This window comes from Equus quagga, chromosome 20 (genome assembly GCF_021613505.1).
Source record: "Equus quagga isolate Etosha38 chromosome 20, UCLA_HA_Equagga_1.0, whole genome shotgun sequence".
In the NCBI taxonomy this organism is placed as follows: domain Eukaryota; kingdom Metazoa; phylum Chordata; class Mammalia; order Perissodactyla; family Equidae; genus Equus; species Equus quagga.
Genome location: NC_060286.1, coordinates 9936754 through 9957884, shown reverse-complemented (window position 1 = coordinate 9957884; position 21131 = coordinate 9936754). Strand labels below are relative to the sequence as shown.

The following is a 21131-nucleotide window of genomic DNA, read 5'->3' as shown; positions in this document are numbered from 1 at the left end:
TCCATATGGAATTAATTTCCATATTGTAGTATGAAAATCCTAATATCTTTTCATGGTATAAACTCATAAAACTCTGGGCCTGTCCTAGGTAGTGGAGGCTGTGTTTGAGTAAAATGAATGAAGTCCTAAATTCTTAACACTTACACTTTTAGACTTTCCTTTTCTGTCAACAAGGCTCTCATCAAGGATTCAATTGCGGCAAGGTGTTCCTGAAAATCTTTAAGGCAACAATATTGGCTTTCTTTATTTTTCTTCAAAGTAGCAAGTGCCTGAAGCAGACTGTCCAAGCGGTGCACTGAATACCTTGCCCTGGGCAGAACCGAGGCACCTGCTTCTGTTTCGTTGAGGGATTCAGTCTGTTCTAGTGGTTCAATGGCTGCTTTCTTTGCTTCCAAGTGGGTATACAGTTCCTATAAATAAGTCAAGAAAATCAGTAAATACACACTCATTCACTCATTCATTCATTCACTCATTTTCTTTCCCTTCCTCCTTCCTTCCAACGCACATTCTGGCCCAAGAAGACGTTTTAAATGTTTCATTTGCACACACAGAAACCCTGACATTTAAAAGATTTCTCACTAAAATCTGGGTAAAATCTAGAGTAAAACTCACCATTGGGCTAGCATTTAATAGCAGTTAGATCACCCTACCATGTTAAAGGGTTCTGTAATGCCCAAAGGAAGATTTATCTTATTTTTATTATTTACAGGCATCACCTCTTTTTCCTGTTTTAGATACAGGTTTACAGTTATGTAAGCTTAGTTAAAATTGTAGGGGTAATCTTTAAAAACACAGCCATGTATTGGCCTTTCAGATTAGTTTGCATAGCTATAAGTACATAAACACACAATTACATCTATGTAAACACAGTTGTAAAAACAAAGAAGGAGTACCCCCAAATGCTGATAATTCGGAGAAATAAAAGGAATTTGTCAGAATCAGAAGAATACATACGACTGAGAAAAGGAAAGATGACAAGTCAGAATCTCCAAATTTTGTTACTGAGTAAGTAAGCTTTTAGGCACTTTGTGAAAGAGAAAGAAGACTAATGTTCATTAAACTCTTCCACGTTTTAAACGGAAAGATTTATACAACTTACTGATTAGTACATAATTAGAGTGACCAAATTGATCATCAGACGAAGGTTAAATAAGACTTTTCACTCTGCCCAAGCAAGTTTTTGGTAATTAAAATATATTGTATTGCACTGGATAAATGATGCAATCATGTTGTCAGTGTTTTTCTTGCTTCCATACCTCTATCTCTTTTAATTGTTCATTTCTTAACATAGCATCTAATTCTAAAGGTTGATTTTGCAGCTCATTGACTTTCTGCTCATCTTCAGTGTTTTTCATGATTTCTTGAACATTGAGAGAAACTTGTCTTGACAAAACCATTTTCACGGCTGAATTCTGAAAACATAAAAAGATTAATTGCTGAATAGCCTATCTTCCAAATAAATAATTTTTCTTTTTCTTGATGAAAATATTTCAGTTTCTTCTTTTTACTCAGATTGAAGACTGTTAAAAAGGACACGTGGGCACTACCAAAGATGATTTTTCCATATAATATTTAATGCCAATGTTGGTATCCCAAGAAAAATGAATCTCCTTTCACAAGATAATATAGGATCTAGCTTTGCTCATTAAGATACCAAGGCATCATCTATTGTCTTAAAGAAAGGAAACAGCTATAGGGAAAAGCTAAAGTTCCAAAGTTTGTACTTAGTATTCACCATGATGCAGAGGACAGGGCAAATAATAGGCATTCAGTATTACCTATTGGTAGTTTAAAATAAGTTGAGAGATGGAGGAAACCCCAAGATTCCACAATATTAAGAATGAATTAGGCCTTAAACCACCAACAGCAAGAATTCTAACCTAAGTAAGGCAGAACAGCTTATGCATGGAGTAATTTGATCTTCTGTGAAAGCTATAAGAACTTGAGGTTCTCAATAGGGTACATAGAGATGGCTTCTGCATTCATTTATTCAGTCTTTCAACAAATATTTGTTGAGCACTTACATGTAGCACGCACCAACCATGCCAGTAATTTTCAAAGATTTCCATTATTTTGCTAAGGTATAATTTTTTATTTTCTAGTTACTTTATAAATAAAATACCATTTAATTTTGCCATATGCTTTCATGTCAGTAAAATCTTTGAGGTCTCAAGTCTGTGAGTAAAATGTGTCCACATCCCTAAACAAGGGAGAAATTAAAATACCGCCTAGATAGTAATGTAAGATGTTAACAACAGGGGAAACTGGGTAAGGGATACATGAGAACTTTCTGTCCTGTATTTGCAACTTTCTGCAAATGTAGAATGATTCTAAAATTAAAAGTTTATATAAATAAAACAGCTACTGTCTAGAGCTTCACCAATACTAACTGGTAAGAAAATTCAGCTGACCAGTGTTGCTGGTTTTGAAGTACTTAATTGGCACTTAGTCACTTCTTTAAAAAGGCTGCAAATGATTGAAATGATTTTGCAAATTTCCTCCAGTTCCAACAATTTATTCATGAGAACTACGGTTAAAATCTACATTGACAACAGCATCTCAAGTGGAAAGACTGAGGAAAGCTGTGAGAGGAATAAATAGAAGTGCCACAACACAGGCTTCATGGACGCATGAGTGCTCTTTGCCATGAGCCACGGTCATATGGGGTGGATGCCTGCCCCCTTTCCACTCGTGGTTACTGTTACTGAGAGGAACCCCACAAATCCACCTGCAGAACAAGAGCACCTGAGCTGAAGGCCTAGCCCCAGGGAAACCTTACTTGTTATTAATCATCTACTCAGAATTCAGAGCCCTTCGTCTCTCTTACCTGATGGACCAGTGACTTGAGGACTAGCAACATTTGTAACGTGCCATTTGTAATCTGCCTTTAGTCATCAGAGAGAGCATTCTGAAAAACCTGAAATCACCCCAAACACTACTTGTTTACCAACTCCAAAAGCCACGTTTCTATCTTGGCGGAAAACCCAACAGAATCCCTCAAACGAACATTTGAAATTTGAAACATAACATTCCTTTGCTCCTGCCAGAGAGGTTGGAACTCAAGGTCCTGATTGGCTCCTGGAAAGATTCTTTCGTAACCAGTCATCCTATGGGCATCACCCTTGGCTGTATTTTATTCTGATTTTGCACACTCATTTGAAATATTTTATTTTAAATTATAAAGTATTCAAACATACTTAAAAGAACAAAATATAAGAGATATTCATTATCCATAAGACAAACATGTGACAATTTTCCATATTAAAAATTGAAAGCCCAGTCTTGATCTCTTTTTCATTTCTTCCTCCCCAGAACTAACCACTATTCTAAAGTCCCCACATTCACGTTTTTACACTTTTACCACACATATTAGTATTCATACAGTATTGTTTGATGTATTCTTAATTCTTATAAAATTGGACTCATGTGTGCATCACTTTATAACTTGTTTTTCTCCACTCAGCAGCATGTTTGCAGATACCCATGGTGACAGACGTAAATGCAGTGCAGTCATTCTGCTGTCTGCAGGAACATGATTTATTTATCTGACATGCTACTATGGCCAATGCCATTGTCTCCAATTTTTCCTATTATAGACATTGCTGTGATAAACACCCATGTGTAAGTATTCTTGCACATATGCGTGAGTTTCATTGGAATGTTTTCCTAGAACTGAAATTACTCCTTCTGATTCTCAATAGATAGTTATGAGTTGTTCTCCAAACTGAATAACAGTTTTTACTCCCACTGGCATGGTAAAAGAATTTGTATTTTCCCTAATCCTCTCCGATATTTGGTGCTAACAGACTTTAATTTCTGCCAATATAGTGGGTATAAATTTGATATAATTATTGTTTTAATGGTATTTCCCTGACGGCTAATAAGACTGAGCAACTCTCATATGCTCATTGGCCGTAAGAGTCATACTTTCTGCGAATTACTTTTGCATCTCCATTTTCTATTTTTTATTGGGTTGTTTGTGACTTTTGGTGTTTTTTTCATATTCTGGACACTAATCTAACAGTTTCATGCATTGCAATTGCCATCTTCCACTAGATTGTCTTTAAACTTTGAATGTGGTGTCTTTTGCTGAACAAGAGTTTAAAACTTTAATGTAGTAGAATTTATCAATCTTTTTATTTTGGGTTCTCCTTTTAGGGCCTATTTAAGAAAGTCTTTTATACCCTGAGATCACAAAAATATTCTTTATATTTTCTTGCAAAGGTTTTAAAGTTTTTCTCTCCACATTTATGTTTTTCTGTAATATACTTTTGTGTGAGGTTTGTGATAGGTAAATTCAGTCTTTGTCTGAATGTAGGTATTTTGCCTCACTAGAGAATGATAGTTCAGCCGGATATCAACGTGTAGGTTGATAACCATTTTTCTCCCAGCCCCATGAAGATGCTATTACATTGCCCTCTGACTTTCAGTGTTGAGAAATCTGTTGTGAACATAATTGTTCTTTTTTCTCTGGCTCCCTTTGAGATTCTTCTTCTTGGCTTTGCTGATTTACTATTTAACTATGATGTATTTATGTAATAATTTATTTTTATTTAGCCTGTTCAAGGCTCTTTGTACTTCCTGAAACTGAGGATTCACATTTTTCCTCATCTGGAAAATTCCCAGCCTTGCTTTTCCTCCATTTTCTCTATTCTCTCCTCCTAGAACTCCTATCAGAATTGTGTTAGACCATCTCAGTACAGCCTCTGGGTCTCTTAAATCTCTTTCCTATTTTCCATATCTTTACAGCTGTGTTGGGTTATGGGTAATTTTTTCAGTTGTATAGTCCAGTTAACTAACTCTCTCTTCAAGTTATGTCAAGTTTGCTGTTTGACATGGCCAGAGCAATCTTAATTTCAATGACTTTTTTTTTATTTATTAAAGTTCCATATTGTTCTTTTTCAATTCTTCCCTTTTTTCTCAAAGCATTTTATTCTTTCCTTATGACTTTAAATCCTTCTTTTACATCACTAATCATTTTACACATGGTATCGTATAACACCTTTCAGACCGCTGCATTACCTCCCTTTCTGAGTGTATTAATGCCTCTCATTTGTGGTGAGGAGGATCTTCCCTGTGGTGGAGTGTTCCTTTGTCTTACTGATTGACTGATCCTAACTCGCCATTATCAGACTTTTTTTTAGTCTACTGTGGGAATCCCTTAGGTCTGACTGGTAGAAATGACCCCTTTATATAGATTTGTGCTTGCTTCTTCCAGGTACCCCAAGGCAATACAGAGATGGAGAGAGATGATGATAGATAGATAAATAGATAAGTATAGAGACTGATTTTATGTCAATTTCTTGATTTGAACTGCTCCACAATGCAAGTAGTATAGATTTGGACTCTAAACCTATTTGAGATACAGGTTTGGTTTAGATTTCTCACAGCAGATGTTTTCTTCCCACCTGCAGTTAGAACAAGCCAGTCCTGGTTCTTTCTCTGGGTTAGAGACTTGCTCGTCTACCTTTCTCCCAGGGTACAAGCTTTTCAAGGGGCCATGTCTTTCCAGAGTATCTACTCCAGTGGTGGCCTTTCACAAGCCCTTGTGGACTCTAAGCCCTTGGACATCTGACTCTTTCCCTTCCCCACTGCTCTTAGAATTTCTCCTTAAAAAAAAAACCTATGATTGGCATAAACTTAAGACAAAGCATAACTTTTAAACAGTGTACACTTTGAGTCTCTAAGCATAAATGGAATTTTCAAAGTTAACAATAAATTTAAGGCAGAAAATTACCATTCTATCAAAAGCCTGGTTGAGTTATATTGCCACTTCTGTTTACTTTTAAAAAAAAATGTTACTTCTTTTCAACCACATATCTTTCCTTAGAGTTTGGTCTGTTTGTAAAAGAATAGGAAGCGAAAGAAAGAGATATATCATCAACTCTCCTTAAGCACAGGACCATGACATTTTCATCTTTATGTCCCTTAATTCACGAAGTAAACATCTTACTCTAACATTTAAAACATCGAGCTTTAAATAATTGAGCATTGTCTCTGGCTTAAGAATTAAGTCAACAACAGCCTCACTATCCCTTTTCCCATTCAGGAGCAATTGCCCCATCGCTATGACAATTCCACGACAATGAGAAGCTCAAATCCATCACTCATACCCTGCCAACAGTAGGACAGTGTCATACAAGCTCTAGAGGATACATTTCTTTCTTCTCTTAAGAATTCCAAATGAACTTTTCGGACACCATGCCTTCTCAGAGAAGGGAAACAATAGAAAGAATAAACAAATGGGACTTCATCAGATGAAAGAGCTTCTTCAAGGCAAATGAAAACAGGATTGAAACAAAAAAACAACCCACTAACTGGGAAAAAATATTTGCAAGTCATATATCTGACAAAGGCTTAATATCCATAATATATAAAGAACTCTCGCAACTCAACAACAAAACATCAAACAACCCAATCAAAAAATGGGCTGGAGACATGAACAGACATTTCTCCAAAGAAGATACACTGATGGCCAATAGGCACATGAAAAGATGCTCATCATCGCTGATCATCAGGGAAATGCAAATCAAAACTACACTAAGATATCACCTTACACCCGTTAGAATGACAAAAATATCTAAAACTAATAGCAACAAATGTTGGAGAGGTTGCGGAGAAAAAGGAACCCTCATACACTGCTGGTAGGAATGCAAACTGGTGCAGCCACTATGGAAAACAGGATGGAGATTCCTCAAAAAATTAAAAATAGAACTACCATACGATCCAGCCATCCCACTGCTGGGTATTTATCCAAAGAGCTTGAAGTCAGCAATCCCAAAAGTCCTATGCACCCCAATGTTTATTACAGCACTGTTTACAATAGCCAAGATGTGGAAGCAACCTAAGTGTCCAGCAACAGACGAATGGATAAAGAAGATGTGGTACATATATACAATGGAATACTACTCAGCTGCAAAACAGAACAAAATCATTCCATTTGCAATAACATGGATGGACCCTGAGAGAATTATGTTAAGTGAAATAAGCCAGAGAGAGAAAGATAATCTGTGTATGACTCCACTCATATGAGGAATTTAAAATTATGGACTAAGAACAGTTTAGTGGATACCAGGGGAAAGGTGGGGTGGGGGGTGGGCACAAAGGGTGAAGTGGAGCACCTACAACATGACTGACAAACATTAATGTACAATTGAAATTTCACAAGATTGTAACCTATCAATAACTCAATTAAAAAAAAAAGAAAAAAAAAGAATTCCAAATGAAGCAGTGAAAAACAATTCTAAGCATAAGTATATATCATCACCATTAGAGACAAAACAGAAAGGCAGATCAACATAGTCCCAGAGGCTGCCTCTCTCTCTTAGCATAATGTCTAAAATGTTGACCTAGGGGCTGGCCCCGTGGCCGAGTGGTTAAGTTTGCGCTGCGCTACAGGCAGCCCAGTGTTTCCTTGGTTTGAATCCTGGGCGTGGACATGGCACTGCTCATCAAACCACGCTGAGGCAGCGTCCCGCATGCCACAACTAGAAGGACCCACAATGAAGAGTGTACAACTATGTACTGGGGGGCTTTAGGGAGAAAAAGGAAAAAAATTAAAATAAAATAAAATAAAAAATCTTTAAAATGTTGACCTGACCTGTAAGGCACTCTTGATTGAGTCAGCCACACCTACCTCTCAGGCCTCATCTCTGTCGCTCTCCTCTGTCCTCCACCCTCTAGGCAGTGGCCTTATTTCAGTTTCTGAAACTCCTCGTGCTTTCTCCCACCACAAGAGGAAATTCTATATCCTCTGTCAAGAATGCTCCCAACACCCAGCCCTGAGCTCTGTTAACTCCAACACTTCCAGGCTCAGTTCAAATGCTAATTCTTTAGGGACGCTCTCTCCGGACGACAGTTCAGGTCAGACTCCTTTATTGTAGACTATCAGGGAAGTGTGCTCCTTCCCTTAGTTCCTGGAATTTGACTCTCCTTAGTCAATTAGTTGATGAATGTGTGTCTCCTCCAGACTAGAAGCTCTATGAGGATAGAGACCATGTCTATTTTGCTCACGCTGAAACCCTTATTGCCTGGTCAATAAATTCTTACTGAATGGATGTACAAATGAATTCATATTGGAGAAAAAAATAAGAGAATTTTACTTAGTCTTCAATTGTCAAAATTTACAATTTGTGGCTTATAGAGTCGAGTTGAAAGAAACTGAGGACCTGTCAATCCAGCCATTGTTGACCAGACACTTTGGCTAGAAATGACAGGAACAGGATTTCATGAGAGTAGAGAAGATTTGAAACACCCACAAGAACTAATAAAGGGTCCACTGGGGTCAGACAGTACATTATCATATTAAACCTCAAATAACGACCCAGGTGTAACACATTTGGTAGAATGGTGGGCTAAATCCCGAGCATCAGACTGGACAGAAGACACCTGGGTTATAGTCTTAGCTCTGCTACAATGAAATCTTGGACAATTAACATCTCTGACTTGAATTCCCTCACCTGAAACACAAAGGTTAGGTAAGAAATTTACTACGGTCTCTCAGCCTATGTCAGGACTTTGGAGAATGTTCTCAAATGCATGCTGCTCACAGATGTTAATACTATGTACACTATGTAGGTCATCTGTCCTTTCAAGGAATAAATCTTAGATTGTGAAAAGTACCTCTAGAGTATTTGCATGATTTGCATGCTGGTCAGAAAGAGCAAAGTACACTTTGAAGACAGAGTCAACATGGCCCAACTATGTGTCCCATTACAACTGTTTTCTACTGAGTTACCAGGATAAACAGCACCAGAATAGACATCATTCACCCCAGGACTGAAAACTCTTTCTCCAGTAAGTGGTTTTCCTTCTCGTTCTAGTACTGACTCCACCGTGTTCTGGTCACTCACCCACAGCTAGACATCTTGCACGTTTTGCCTGTATCTGTGATCATTCACTTTCCAGGATTTCTCTATGGATGCCTCCTTAAACACTGAAATTATAAATGCTCGGAAATTTTTGAAAAGAACAAAAAACGATTCAGATGTATAACAGTTATACCTAATGACAAGGAAATTAAAGAACTATAGATAATTTTTTTAAAGCAATTATGTCATATAGGTTGACATTTGGGGAGGATGGAGTAAGAAAGATCATTCAATGTCAGTTAAGCTGTAATGTTGCTTTATGAGTTTTTAGAAAAATAATAAATTAAGAATGTATTAGTTTCCCTGTGTTTCCTCTTTATCATTTCCCTTTATGGACACAAAATCTTAAGAGATGAATCAGTCCTCACTTTTTATCATATCCTAATTTGTTACTTGCCAGCCCTGGTGGTCTAGTGGTTAACATTCAGTGCTTTCGCCACTGCAGCCCAGGTTCATCTCCTGGTCAGGGAACCACATGGCCCATCTGTCAGGTGTCACATCGTGTTGGTTGTGTGTTGCTGTGATGCTGAAAGCTATGCCACGGGTATTTCAAATACCAGCAGGGTCACCGATGGTGGAAAGGTTTCAGTGGAGCTTCCAGACTAAAACAGACTAGGAAAAGGACCTGGCCACTCACTTCTGAAAAATTGGCCATGAAAACCCTATGAATAGCAGCAGAGCATTGTCTGATACAGTGCAGGAAGGAGAGAGGATGGCGCAAAAAGATGGAGCAGGGTTCCTCTCTGCTGTACACAGGGTCACCAGGAGATGGAATAGACTCAATGACACTAAAAAATTTATTTGACTTAACTTACATAAAAATTTTTTTAACAGTAATAAAAATTTAAAAATAATTTTAATGAGCACATTTCCGTGCGTGAGTCCGGGCGAGACGAACCGCCGCCAGCGCACCGGCTGACATACGCCGCAACCGTGAGCACACCAAGCGGCGGAAGACTGGCCAAGCGAACGTGCGTCGCCCGCACACGCGCACGGGTGAGATCAATGCACACAAGTTGTATGCGCGTGCGCACACACAGCCCGGGATGCGACGGGACGGGTCACGTGGTAGTATCTGCCAGAAGGAGACCTCCAAAGCTTGGCCATCAGGGAAGCGCCTCCACCCTTTCCAAAAATGCCCCGGAAGTGCCTCCGTCCTCAGTAAAGATGGCCGTAACCCTTGACAGGAGGGAGGCGGGGCTGCGCCTGCGCAACAAGTTCAGCGGGGAAAATGGCGGATGACAAGGATTCTCTGCCCAAGCTTAAGGACTTGGCGTTTCTCAAGGACCAGCTGGAGAGCCTGCAGCGGCGTGTGGAAGATGAAGTCAACAGTGGTGTGGGCCAGGACGGCTCGCTGTTGTCCTCCCCATTCCTCAAGGGCTTCCTGGCTGGCTATGTGGTGGTGAAACTGAGGGCATCAGCAGTATTGGGCTTTGCCGTGGGCACCTGCACTCCCATCTACGCAGCTCAGGCATATGCTGTGCCCATTGTGGAGAAGACATTAAGGGACTATCTGCGGTCACTGTGCAAGGGACCTGACTAGCTCTGGATGCCATGGGGGAGGCAGGATGAGCACCTGGGGCCTGCAGGTGGAGGTCTTTCAAGCACAGACACCATTTCTGGCTTCCTCGGCTGTCACCTGTTTGCTGTCTCCAACTTTCCTGCCACCTTCATCCTTGCTTGCTTCCCTTCCTGAAGAGGGTGGACAGTGGCTCATCAGCCAGCACCCTGGACTCCTTCCCTCCCTAATCCCATGGGACTGGGCCAAAGACTGCAGCTTCTAGGGCCGGCAGCCCCTTTTCCAGCCCTGATTGTGGAGTTTGCAGCTGACTCTGATCCTCAGTATTCTCTCTGGTGATGTACCATGGCTCCTCCCTCCTGGGAGCTGGCTCCATAACTTCATTTTCCCCAAATGTGTCACAATCCCCACTGCCTCTTGCCATTTACACAGGCCACCCAGGGTCTGGTGTGGGCATGAGTGTAGAGGATGGGGGTATGCCAGGCCTGGGCCGTCCCAGGCAGGCCCGCTGGACCCTGATGCTACTCCTGTCCACTGCTATGTATGCTCCCATGCCCCATTGTTGGCACTGTGCCATGTGGACGGCCGAGTGCCCTTCCCGCCCTCCTCAGCTGTGCTGCTGACTGAGCTGACCAAGCTGCTCTTGTGTACCTTTCCTTTCCTGGTGGGCTGGCAGGCATGGCCCCGGGGGGCCCCACCCTGGCGCCAGGCTGTCCCCTTTGCACTATCAGCCCTGCTCTACGGGGCTAACAACAACCTGGTGATCTATCTTCAACGTTACATGGACCCCAGCACCTACCAAGTACTGAGCAATCTCAAGATTGGAAGCATGGCCCTGTTCTACTGCCTCTGCCTCCAACACCGCCTCCCTGCACGCCAGGGCTTAGCACTGCTGCTGCCCATGGCAGCAGGGGTCTGCTATGCAGCTGGTGGCCTCCAGAACCCTGGGAACCTCCCTTCTGGGCCCCCTCCAGCAGCTGCTGCCAGCCCCATGCCCCTGCATATCACTCCACTAGGACTGCTGCTCCTCGTCGTGTACTGCCTCATCTCAGGCTTGTCATCCGTGTACACAGAACTGCTCATGAAGCGGCAACAGCTACCCTTAGCCCTTCAGAACCTCTTCCTCTACACCTTTGGTGTGCTCCTGAACCTAGGTCTGCATGCAGGTGGCGGCCCCGGCCCAGGCCTCCTGGAGGGTTTCTCAGGATGGGCAGCACTCGTGGTGCTGAGCCAGGCACTAAATGGATGCTGCATGGCAGCAGCATCACATGGCTCTTTGTTGTGTCCTGCTCACTAGTGGTCAACGCCATGCTCTCAGCAGCCCTGCTGCGGCTACAGCTCACAGCTGCCTTCTTCCTGGCCACGCTGCTCATTGGCCTGGCTGTGCGCATGTACTATGGCAGCCGCTAGTCCCTGACCACCTCTACCCTGACTCCTGACCCTGTAGATTGGACGCCACCCTCAGAGTCACCTCCCAGCCCTCCCCACCTCTCACCTCAGCAGCCCTGTAACAAGTGCCTTGTGAGAAAAGCTGGGGAAGTGAGAGCAGCTGGGTTAGTCTCTAGAGGTGGGTGGATGAAGGCATACCCCTGGGAGACTTGAATAGTGGGTTTGGTTAAGTAAACGCTTAACCCCCCCAAGTTCTTCCAGACTAAGGAATTGGAGGAGCGTCAATACCTAGACCTGAGAAATGACCCCATCCCTGATGGAGAAGATTCCCTGCCTCATCCTGCATGAATGCAATTGCTTAAAGTGGGGCAGAGCCAACAGTTGGCTTTCCTTGCCTACTGTGGTCACCCTAGGAAACCCACTGCCCCCAGGCTTGGTGCTGGCTGCCATGGCCCAGCTATGGTGCATGACTCCCCTATAGGGATACTCACCTCCCACTGTCATGCAGGATAGCCCAGTTGCCACAGATTACACACCATCACCCAGGCCACTCTGCCTAGCTGCCATAGCTCCAGGAGCACCTGGAGACAATGCCCCCTGCTCCCTCCCACAGTGCTGCTCTCCACAGCCAGCCTTTGTTCTGGAAACCCCAGAGAGGGCTGGGGCTTGACTCATCTCAGGGAATGTTGCCCCTGGGCCCTGGCTTAAGTCTACACTCCTGACCCCTCTGCTCATCCCAAGGGCCCTCTTGAAGCCCACTGTCCCCTCTGTGGCTCCTAGGAGGTACCATCCTTCCCCCCTGGGTCCTGCCCCAGACTAGCAGTGTCCCAGCCCCCAACAGCCTAGGGAAGCTCTACACAGAGTGACCTGGGACCAGGCACAGGGAAACTTGTATAGCTCAATCACTGTCTCTAACTGCGTAAGCAATAAGATATTAATAAAGTGTTCTGGGGTGTAGATGGTACCTACAATCGACCATGATAAAAAAAATAATAATTTTAATGATCACAAATGATCAATAACTCATCATTCAAGATTAAGTAAAAACAATAAATTAAAAAAAATTCATATTCTTGGCTTATGATCTTTATATAGTTTTCAATTTACTCTATTGAATTTGGAGGGTCACAGCCAAAATGAGTCTGAGAAGCTAATTTTAAAGTTATTCTTTAATTACTGTTTAAAAAGTTTCCTTTACACATACAACCTCACGAGTCTCACCCACAGGGCCCTCAATCCTGTAAGACATATTTCCTTAGTGGTATCTAACACTGTGGGATTTATAAAAAGTCTTTCCTCATGGCCAGTGAGATGCTCTGTCGGCATTTAACATTGTTTTACACATTCCTAGAAAATCCTATCTGGTTCCTCTAATCATTCACACAGTTCTGTTCCAGGAAGACAGCAGAAATGCATGTTCTCTTCACTCCTGTTGATTATGTATTCCACACAAAGAAGATGAGAATTCACACTGGAATGGTCTAACCTTCGCTATTATCCCACTGGACCCCGGACTGTGAGAGGCTGCCTAACAGGGAGACCCTTTCAAATATAGTTTCCTGGATGGCTCTTTGTCTGTGACTTTTCCATTTCAATCTGTAAACTATGAGAAAGCACTGTAACAAGCCCCAGGAAAATGTACCCATTTGGTTGTTTAGAATGAAAACAAAACAACATTCTTCTTTCTTCCCCCCAGGGAAAACTAGGAGGCTGAATGTTGATATTCTCACACCGAGTGATCTGACAACATTGAAAAACACATTTGCAGTATGGGGTTAACACAAGAAGAAAAAGAAAGGAAGCTATCCTTTCAAACATCTCTGATTTCATTATAAAATCAACCAAAAAAAAAAAATACGGTTCTTGGATTTTTTCTGAGAAAATGGGTAAAGCACATTTACTTTTCTTTTGCCTTTTCTAATTTGCCTTTGTGCTCTTGACCCAAGAAACTGAATCTGATTACATATCAGAGAGAATAATAAACCTAAATTGATGACTGACATTTTAACAGATGAACAGTAATATTTCACCACTGAAATCGTGGACAGTTTTCTAAGGGCTCTTTTTACAAGTGGGCATCATAAATAGGCAGCATATTGAGGGTTTAATTATGAAATCAGAAGGCTTGATTCACGACCCTCTTTTCAGAGCCCAGCACCTCTTCATTCTCAGATGCGATGTCTTAGAGTTGCAATCACAGGCACTTACCTTGTTTATTTCCCCGTCTTCCTCCAACTCTCCCACCACAGCTGAGTTCTGAGTGGACTCCTGCACGGCAGACGTGACCTGCCTCTCGCCGCCTGCCAGAGACACCTTTTCTTTCTTTTCTGTTGAGCGTTTTGATTTGAGAATGCTGTGGAGACAATTTTCTGTCTCCTGCTTAGCAGATTCAAGTCTGTTTTCCAAATCTTTTTGTTTACACTTAAGAGATTTTATATCATCTTTAATAATCTTCTGTCCCGCTGAAGATGTATTTTGCTTGATGGATTTTGCTAAAGCTACAATGGTTTCTAACGCGCCATCTTGTAAACTGAGTCTATCCTCTAGTTCCTGTGAGTGGAGGAAAGATCGTCACAAAAAGTATTTCTGTTCAGTGATCACTAGAGTTAATTTACTTTTGTAAATCACAGCACATTCTGCTTCACTCGTGGAAAGTATAAAAACTTATCAACTTCTATCACAAAGAAGAAACTTTGGGCAAAACTTAAACCAATGTAACATCACAGATCAAATTCTCCAACAGATTTTAGAAGATATTAGAAGTTTATAAGAAGTAATTAAGACAATCTTCACAAAGCATTGAAAAGAATGAATTATTTAGAATGTGCCCATATGGCTCTAGTGTTAATATTTAAAATTCGGACCAAAGCTGAAATCAATCTTTCTAGTGCAATATCTTAAATATAGCAGGGACTTGATACTTACTAAATGCATGAATAAATGAAGCTAATTTGAAAACTCAAGATTCAAAAGGAATTTGAGGCATGATAGCAGCTATGGATGTTACTGTTGAAACAGAGTAAGTCTTAAAATTAATAGGTGAACTATGTAGTATTTAATTGCCACTATCCTAATGGACAACACAATGAATATTCATTCATTCAACTAACAGCAAGTAGTACGATAGATTTTGAAGTTACATAGATGAGTAAAATACAGTGCCTTCAAGTTCCTATAGTCTATCAAGAGAAACACAGAAGTAAACAGACACGGGTAATGGAATGTGAAAAGATCTATGCTAACAAATACGCACAGGTCATTGAAACATCTTAAGCTGGAAGAAGGGAGTTCTAGATTGCATTTTAGAAAGATCCTCAGCAGCCATTGGGAAGTTGCACCAGAAAGGGTGACACCCCAAGCAGGGAGCCCATTTGGAAGTCTAATCTGTGAGATGAAGGCCTGTTCAACAGCAGCCATAATGGGGTAATGGGGGAGGGACAAATGGTAGAGATATTTCAGGGGTGAAAGAGACAGCACGTGGTGTCTGACTAGACTGGGGAGTCTGGGAAAGGATACCCAGGTTTCCACCTTGGAAGCCTAGAGAGAGGGTGGAGAGACTCATAGAGTCAGAGGATACAGGAGAAAAAGAAGGCTCACTGGTAGGGAGCTGGGAGATGGAGAAAGGCAAGAGGATGATGAACTATTTTCTAGACATGCTGAATTACAAATAGCTGAGAGACATCCAGGTAGAGATGTCTAGTGGGGTCAGAAGACCTGAACTGTGGCCCCTCTCTGTCATTTAACTTGCGTGACCTTGTAATTCCTCACCTCTCCAGAACTCAGTTTGTCCTGTATAAAATGAGAGTCTGAATCGATGGCCTCTGAGATTCCTTCCAGCTACAGCACAAGGCTATATTTTAATTTTTCAACAGGAGCCTGTGCTCCTCAGAGTGATGCTCATGTCTTATACTTTTCTCAGTGTCCGTGGCATGGAAACAGCACCTTGGACAGGATGAGCCCTCAACATTGGTCAAATTATCACTGTTAGAAAGGGAGGCAGCCCTGTCACACTGTCGGGCCATTCTGGAGGAGAAGTTTTGCCTGATTCCTTGGTCTCTAAAAGGAAGAGACGGGAAATTCCCAAGCTCATGCCAGCAGTGCTGTTCTGAGACTCACCCCATGAAATCTCCAGTCAAGAAACTGTGAAAGAAGTAGTTAAGAAAATGCTTTACTTTGTTTTCTTCTGGAAGACACCACTCTACCTGTTTATTGGTTGTGCAAACAGAGAGAATCCCGGGAATGTGTTCTGAGGAAGTGGGTAAAGGGTGTAATCCTCAATGTATACAGCTGGATGTTGGAGTGAGGATGAGAATTTGGAAGCTCTACATCTTGAGAGAGCTCTACCGTAGGACATGAGTATGAAAATTACTAAGGTAAAAATTATACAACTCCCATCCACCCACGAAGAAGAATGCAAAGCTGAAACACTTCCCCCAGGTCTCGTTGCATTCGATGCGTCCTTTGACTACCTAGTATCTCCCAGAATCACTGTGCTGTGTCTAAAACAAAGGTCTCCAGGAGCTACAGATTGGTCATGGGTGGAATTGTCTCTGAGGATCCAGAGTACAGGGTACTGTTCAACTCAAATTATAAATGGATTTGGTCACTAAAGAAGAACATTCCCATTTTTTATGACTGCTCAGAACTTTAATTATCTAATAGTCATCTGAATAGCACTTGAATTTCTGACCAAAGACACTGATTTGTCAAGTTGTAATTGATATTGATTTTTTTTAACGCGTATCATGTCTGGACACTGTTTAATACCTGCAGTTTCTGCAGTTTTTCCTCAACTGCTTCTTGATCCACAGGCTTATCAGAAAAACCAACAAATTCCTCAGAGATATTGTCCAATGCTGTGTTCAGGTCTGTAACGCAAACCTGGTATGAGTGGTGTTCTTGAACATGACCTTCCAATTTCTGCACAGAGTCCTAAAAATAAAACCATTGACAATTTACAAATTATGTCTCTGAATTTTCTCACTCAAAAAATAATTAAATTGTTCCTAAACACTTGTTTTATGAAGTTTCATCTTGAAACAGAAATACGGCCATAAATCGTCCAGAGTTCTTAAGTGAAGTTTTTTAGTGTTTGAGATATTTCACTGTAAAGTCTCCCTTCTCCCTCCTCAAAATGACTCTTATTGAAACCACGTTTGTTTCCCCCCATGCTGCTCTGCCTTCATTTCATTCCTGAAGACAATGTGTCAAGAGGTTTGCAAAACAAAATGGCTTGAAATTATATCATCAAGTCACAAACATCCATAATAAAGCAGCTCCCTTCATTATTCTTCTTACTAAAACCAAGTACCCATATGTGAAAATGAGACAAATGAGATCAACCTAACCCCTGATTCCTTTCCTCAGAAACAAACTCCAAAATTGTGTGTTAAGAAAAAGTAATCCTAACTCAAGAGCAAAACCATCTTCTTGAAATAAGAAAATAAGGTGACCACACCTGATCAGAAAAGTAACAACTATTAAACTAAACAACTTACAGCCAAGCAGGTATATCTTCACCCCTGCACATCGCCTGCCATCTGTATAAACATGCTTTCTTACCAGGTAATCCTTACATTGAATCCGGCTTTCAGCGTGCAATTATAAACAATTTCCTTAGGAGAATACACTCACTCCCCCATGACAAGCTGACATTTTACCTCTTAATTCTCTTTCTGCAGAACATATGGAAATACTCAAGGGAGGGACATTGAAAAGGTTTATACAGAAAAATGGATGTAAACTATTACAATAGATAGATGGATGGATGGATGGATGGATAGATGGATGGAAAAATGGACTGATGGATGGTTGAATGAATAGATGGATGGATGGAGAGATGGGTGGATAGATGGATGTATGGATGGTGCATGGATAAATTTGACACAAAGTTCATAGAGATACCTAAAAAATCTTAACCCTTCATACCCGTGAAGAGGGGAACTTCAATGAGAGGAAACAACACCAGCATTACATAATACCCACAGGATTCCTCTAGCAAAACTGACTGGGTTGATTCCTCCATCCTTCAGGAGTTAGTATTTGTATCGAAAACTGATAAATTAAATTTTAAAAGGTTTTGATTTACCAAAAGAACAAAAAAATGACTCTGTATACAAATATTACATAATTATGCATAATTACAACAATCATTTAAAATTTTCTTTTGCCCATTTCACCTGTAGTTGTTGAAGAAGACTTTCATGTAGCTGCTTTATTTCCAGCCAAGGCTCTTCACTGAAGTTGGGATTTTTAGTGCACTCTAGGAGGTAATTTCCTTGAGATTTTAACTCCTTTAGCAAGGATGTCAAATCTTGTGCTTTCTGGAGAAACTTCTTATAAATTTTTAACTGAGCTTTCTTCTCCTGCAATCCATGTTGCAGAGCAAAGCCCACTTCTTGTTTCTTTTTCAGTTCTGTGAGCATTAATCTCAGATCCTCCTTACTTTGCAAATATTTCTCTCCTTCTAGTAGAAGCTTTTCTTGATGGCTAAGTTTAACAAAATATTATACAAATGAAGTGACACTTAGCAAAATGAAATGGCATTTTTCACATTATAATGCAACATACATTATAATAAAAGCATTAAAATAACACTAATATTCATTATTCCCAGAGACTCTTTTGGAATTACAACATTCTAAATAGCACTAAGTTTAGGTCAGAAGTCAAGATAGAAACTATTTGTAGACTACTAAAAAATTACTGTTTTTTGTTACATACTTTGACCCGAGAACAAATATTTAATAATTTAGATTTCAAACTATTCCAGTTTTTATGTTACATATAATTATATTATCCTATGATTTTCTTTTTCATATAAGATTTCATATAAAATAAGCATTCCGTATATTGGCCAACTAACTAGTTCATGCTTTCTATAGCTTAAATTTAGTTTTGATCTGAATGTCTCCTTAGAAAAATACAAAGTTTACATTTCTACCAAACACTAAATGCATCATTTAAGATGTGGTATGAATTAAGACTTTTCACCAGAATTATGTCCACTGAATTCAGACATTTTTCAATGTTTAGACATTCAAAAATCTCTTTGAATATATATTTAAAAGCATGAATTATCCTACAGAAATACCACGCAGATACAGAGGTTGTGTGGGGGAAGGGGTTTTTACAGTGCTGAAGCGGAGTGCTGAAGATAGAATGACAGACAATGTTAATCTGTTGCCAAGAACCGGACAGGTTGATGCACCAGCCAAAGCAAACACTGCCACAGAGTGACGACAGTGTGTTTTGGATCTGATCCAGAGAACTGTTCCTCTGTTTCTGCCTTTGACATTGTCGATGCCCCTGACATTACTGACTTTCTCCAATAGATATATTATATCCAAATCTAGGAGGCAGACAAAACATACTTGTTATGGCTTCACTGTGCAATGGAAAACCACAAAAGTGGTGAAGGCATGCCCTTTACCTTAGATACGTTTTGGCTAAATGGAGCGTGTTGTCCCACTGGTTCTTGATATCAGTAAGGGTCTGTGGAACCAAGGGAGCTTTGCTGCTCTCGGCCTGACTCATGATTCTCTGTATTCTAGCGTCCCCTTCAGGCTTCAGTAAAATGATTTCCTGAATTAAATAAAAAAGAGCTTATCATCTCATTCGTACTGCTTAGGGATATTACATATGATATCTCTTTATTTATAAACATTATACAGAGATTCTAACTTCAGAGTAGATTTCAAAATTACTCTTTCATTTTTATTTATGCCTCAAAGACAAAGAGATCTCCTTCATGTTATACAGAACTGGTTCTCAGTAAACATTTGTTGGGTTAATCTGAGTGCACTCCTGCTCTCCTCTTGATTTTCAAATAAATTGTATGCCAAAAAAAAAACAAACAAAAAACCTGGCAAATCCTCCTTCCTATCTACTCCATTATTTATAAATGGAGAGTTAGGGTAACAACCTGAACAAAACACTTTTATACACCCACAATTGGACTTTCGGCTTCCCAAAGGGAAATGCAGCGTCCCTCATGTCAACTCTGGTCTCTCTATCACAACCTAATTAATTCCCATTCTCTGTTCTTCACTTTCCCTCCTTTGCTCTGAACAATCAAGTTCTTCCCTTCCTGGAAACACTACTCAAGATTCACCCTGTCCAGAAAATCTTTCAAATATAATCTCAACCGATTCCGATTACTTCAGTAAATCCCACCCACCCTTAAAGCTCCCTACTCTTGACCATTTCTTCCTCTAACAATGCTTCGATTAACGAGATTTCGATTCTCTCCAGTTCCCTTTAAGCACACATGCTTCTGTCCCCTGTATTTTTAACTAGCGAAGTTTATTCACCCTCCCCTTAAAAAGTAAGAAAAGAAAGAGATAAAAACTCAGCTCAAGGGAGCTTGAGATCTCCTTGGCCTCCACAATCCACTCAGTATCTAATAAGCTTTATGACCATACTTATCCTCTCTGAAGAAGAGTTCCTCTCCAGCCCTGCCGGTGACATGGCTGATGCCTCTGCAGTACTGACCTGTATTCTTTTCATAACCTAGCAAGCTCCCATCTGCTGCAGCTCTGGTTTATTGTCTTTATTTCAATTCTTCTGTACTCAGTAAAGATGGACAATAACTGGGCATTGCCCTCACAGAGAGGAAATACTTTCTCTCCTTTCCATGCATTAAAATAACTTTAGATCCCTCACAGCCCTTCTCTTTTGCAAGCTCAGTCATTTGAATTTCTTCAACCATTCCACACTGATCCTATTTTCCATTAAGAAACAAATCTTCGCAGTTTTCCTCTAAATCTTTTCAAAATTAGAGTTCACTCTGACCTCTGAAATTTAGTTTCCACAGTTATACCTTTATTTTTTGGATTCTCTCCTCAAGTGTCATTTTGCCTTCAGATGAATTCAGAACCATAAGGGACTCTTTAATCCCTGTTATCCAACACATTACATCATGTGCAAGATCTTTAAAGCTCTGGTCCTCAGCAGGAAGTAACTTATTGTCTTCATCAATTTCACACAACTGTCTCAATAATGTCTGGTATCTATCAGTCAAATGTGTGGATTCCATTATTATTTCTTCTTCTTCAGTAAGCCCATATGCCTTCAAAGAGTTGTTCAACTGGGCCATAGATTCAAACTGTTCCCTGTAAATTCCAAATATCATTGAAAGTTTACAGGAGCCATGACATCACGTAAGAAATCATATACCCAGGAAATATATTTCATATGAGATTAGCTATACCTCTTTCTGGCTAGAGCTTGGCCAAATAGCTCAGTTTTCTCTCCTGATTCTTCCATTTCTTTCCATTTCTCTTCTTGATTAGTCAACCACTTACTCAAGTTTCTATGGTCATCCTGGAGTCTAAAAGAACATTCCACATGTT

General features: G+C 40.6%; 2 protein-coding genes and 1 pseudogene across 7 annotated transcripts in view; 2 read left to right on the top strand and 1 right to left on the bottom strand.

The window, feature by feature from the left end:
• LOC124230766 (nesprin-2-like) overlaps positions 1 to 21131 on the bottom strand; it is a 298061-nt gene that overhangs the window by 139541 nt on the left and 137389 nt on the right. For all 6 annotated transcript variants that reach the window (XM_046647128.1, XM_046647127.1, XM_046647130.1 and 3 more), the window contains exons 40-47: positions 20990 to 21109; positions 20600 to 20891; positions 19211 to 19362; positions 17958 to 18267; positions 16546 to 16710; positions 13987 to 14328; positions 1257 to 1412; positions 145 to 410 (exon numbers count right to left, since the gene is read on the bottom strand). In XM_046647128.1, coding sequence (XP_046503084.1) covers positions 145 to 410; positions 1257 to 1412; positions 13987 to 14328; positions 16546 to 16710; positions 17958 to 18267; positions 19211 to 19362; positions 20600 to 20891; positions 20990 to 21109 — 1803 coding nt within the window. The remainder of the gene's footprint in view (positions 1 to 144; positions 411 to 1256; positions 1413 to 13986; positions 14329 to 16545; positions 16711 to 17957; positions 18268 to 19210; positions 19363 to 20599; positions 20892 to 20989; positions 21110 to 21131) is intronic.
• LOC124230769 (SLC35A4 upstream open reading frame protein-like) lies at positions 9925 to 10413 on the top strand. The gene has a single exon (XM_046647135.1). It carries the CDS (start codon positions 10102 to 10104, stop codon positions 10411 to 10413), a length of 312 nt encoding a protein of 103 aa, XP_046503091.1. The 5' UTR covers positions 9925 to 10101.
• LOC124230768 (probable UDP-sugar transporter protein SLC35A4) lies at positions 10615 to 11983 on the top strand (annotated as a pseudogene).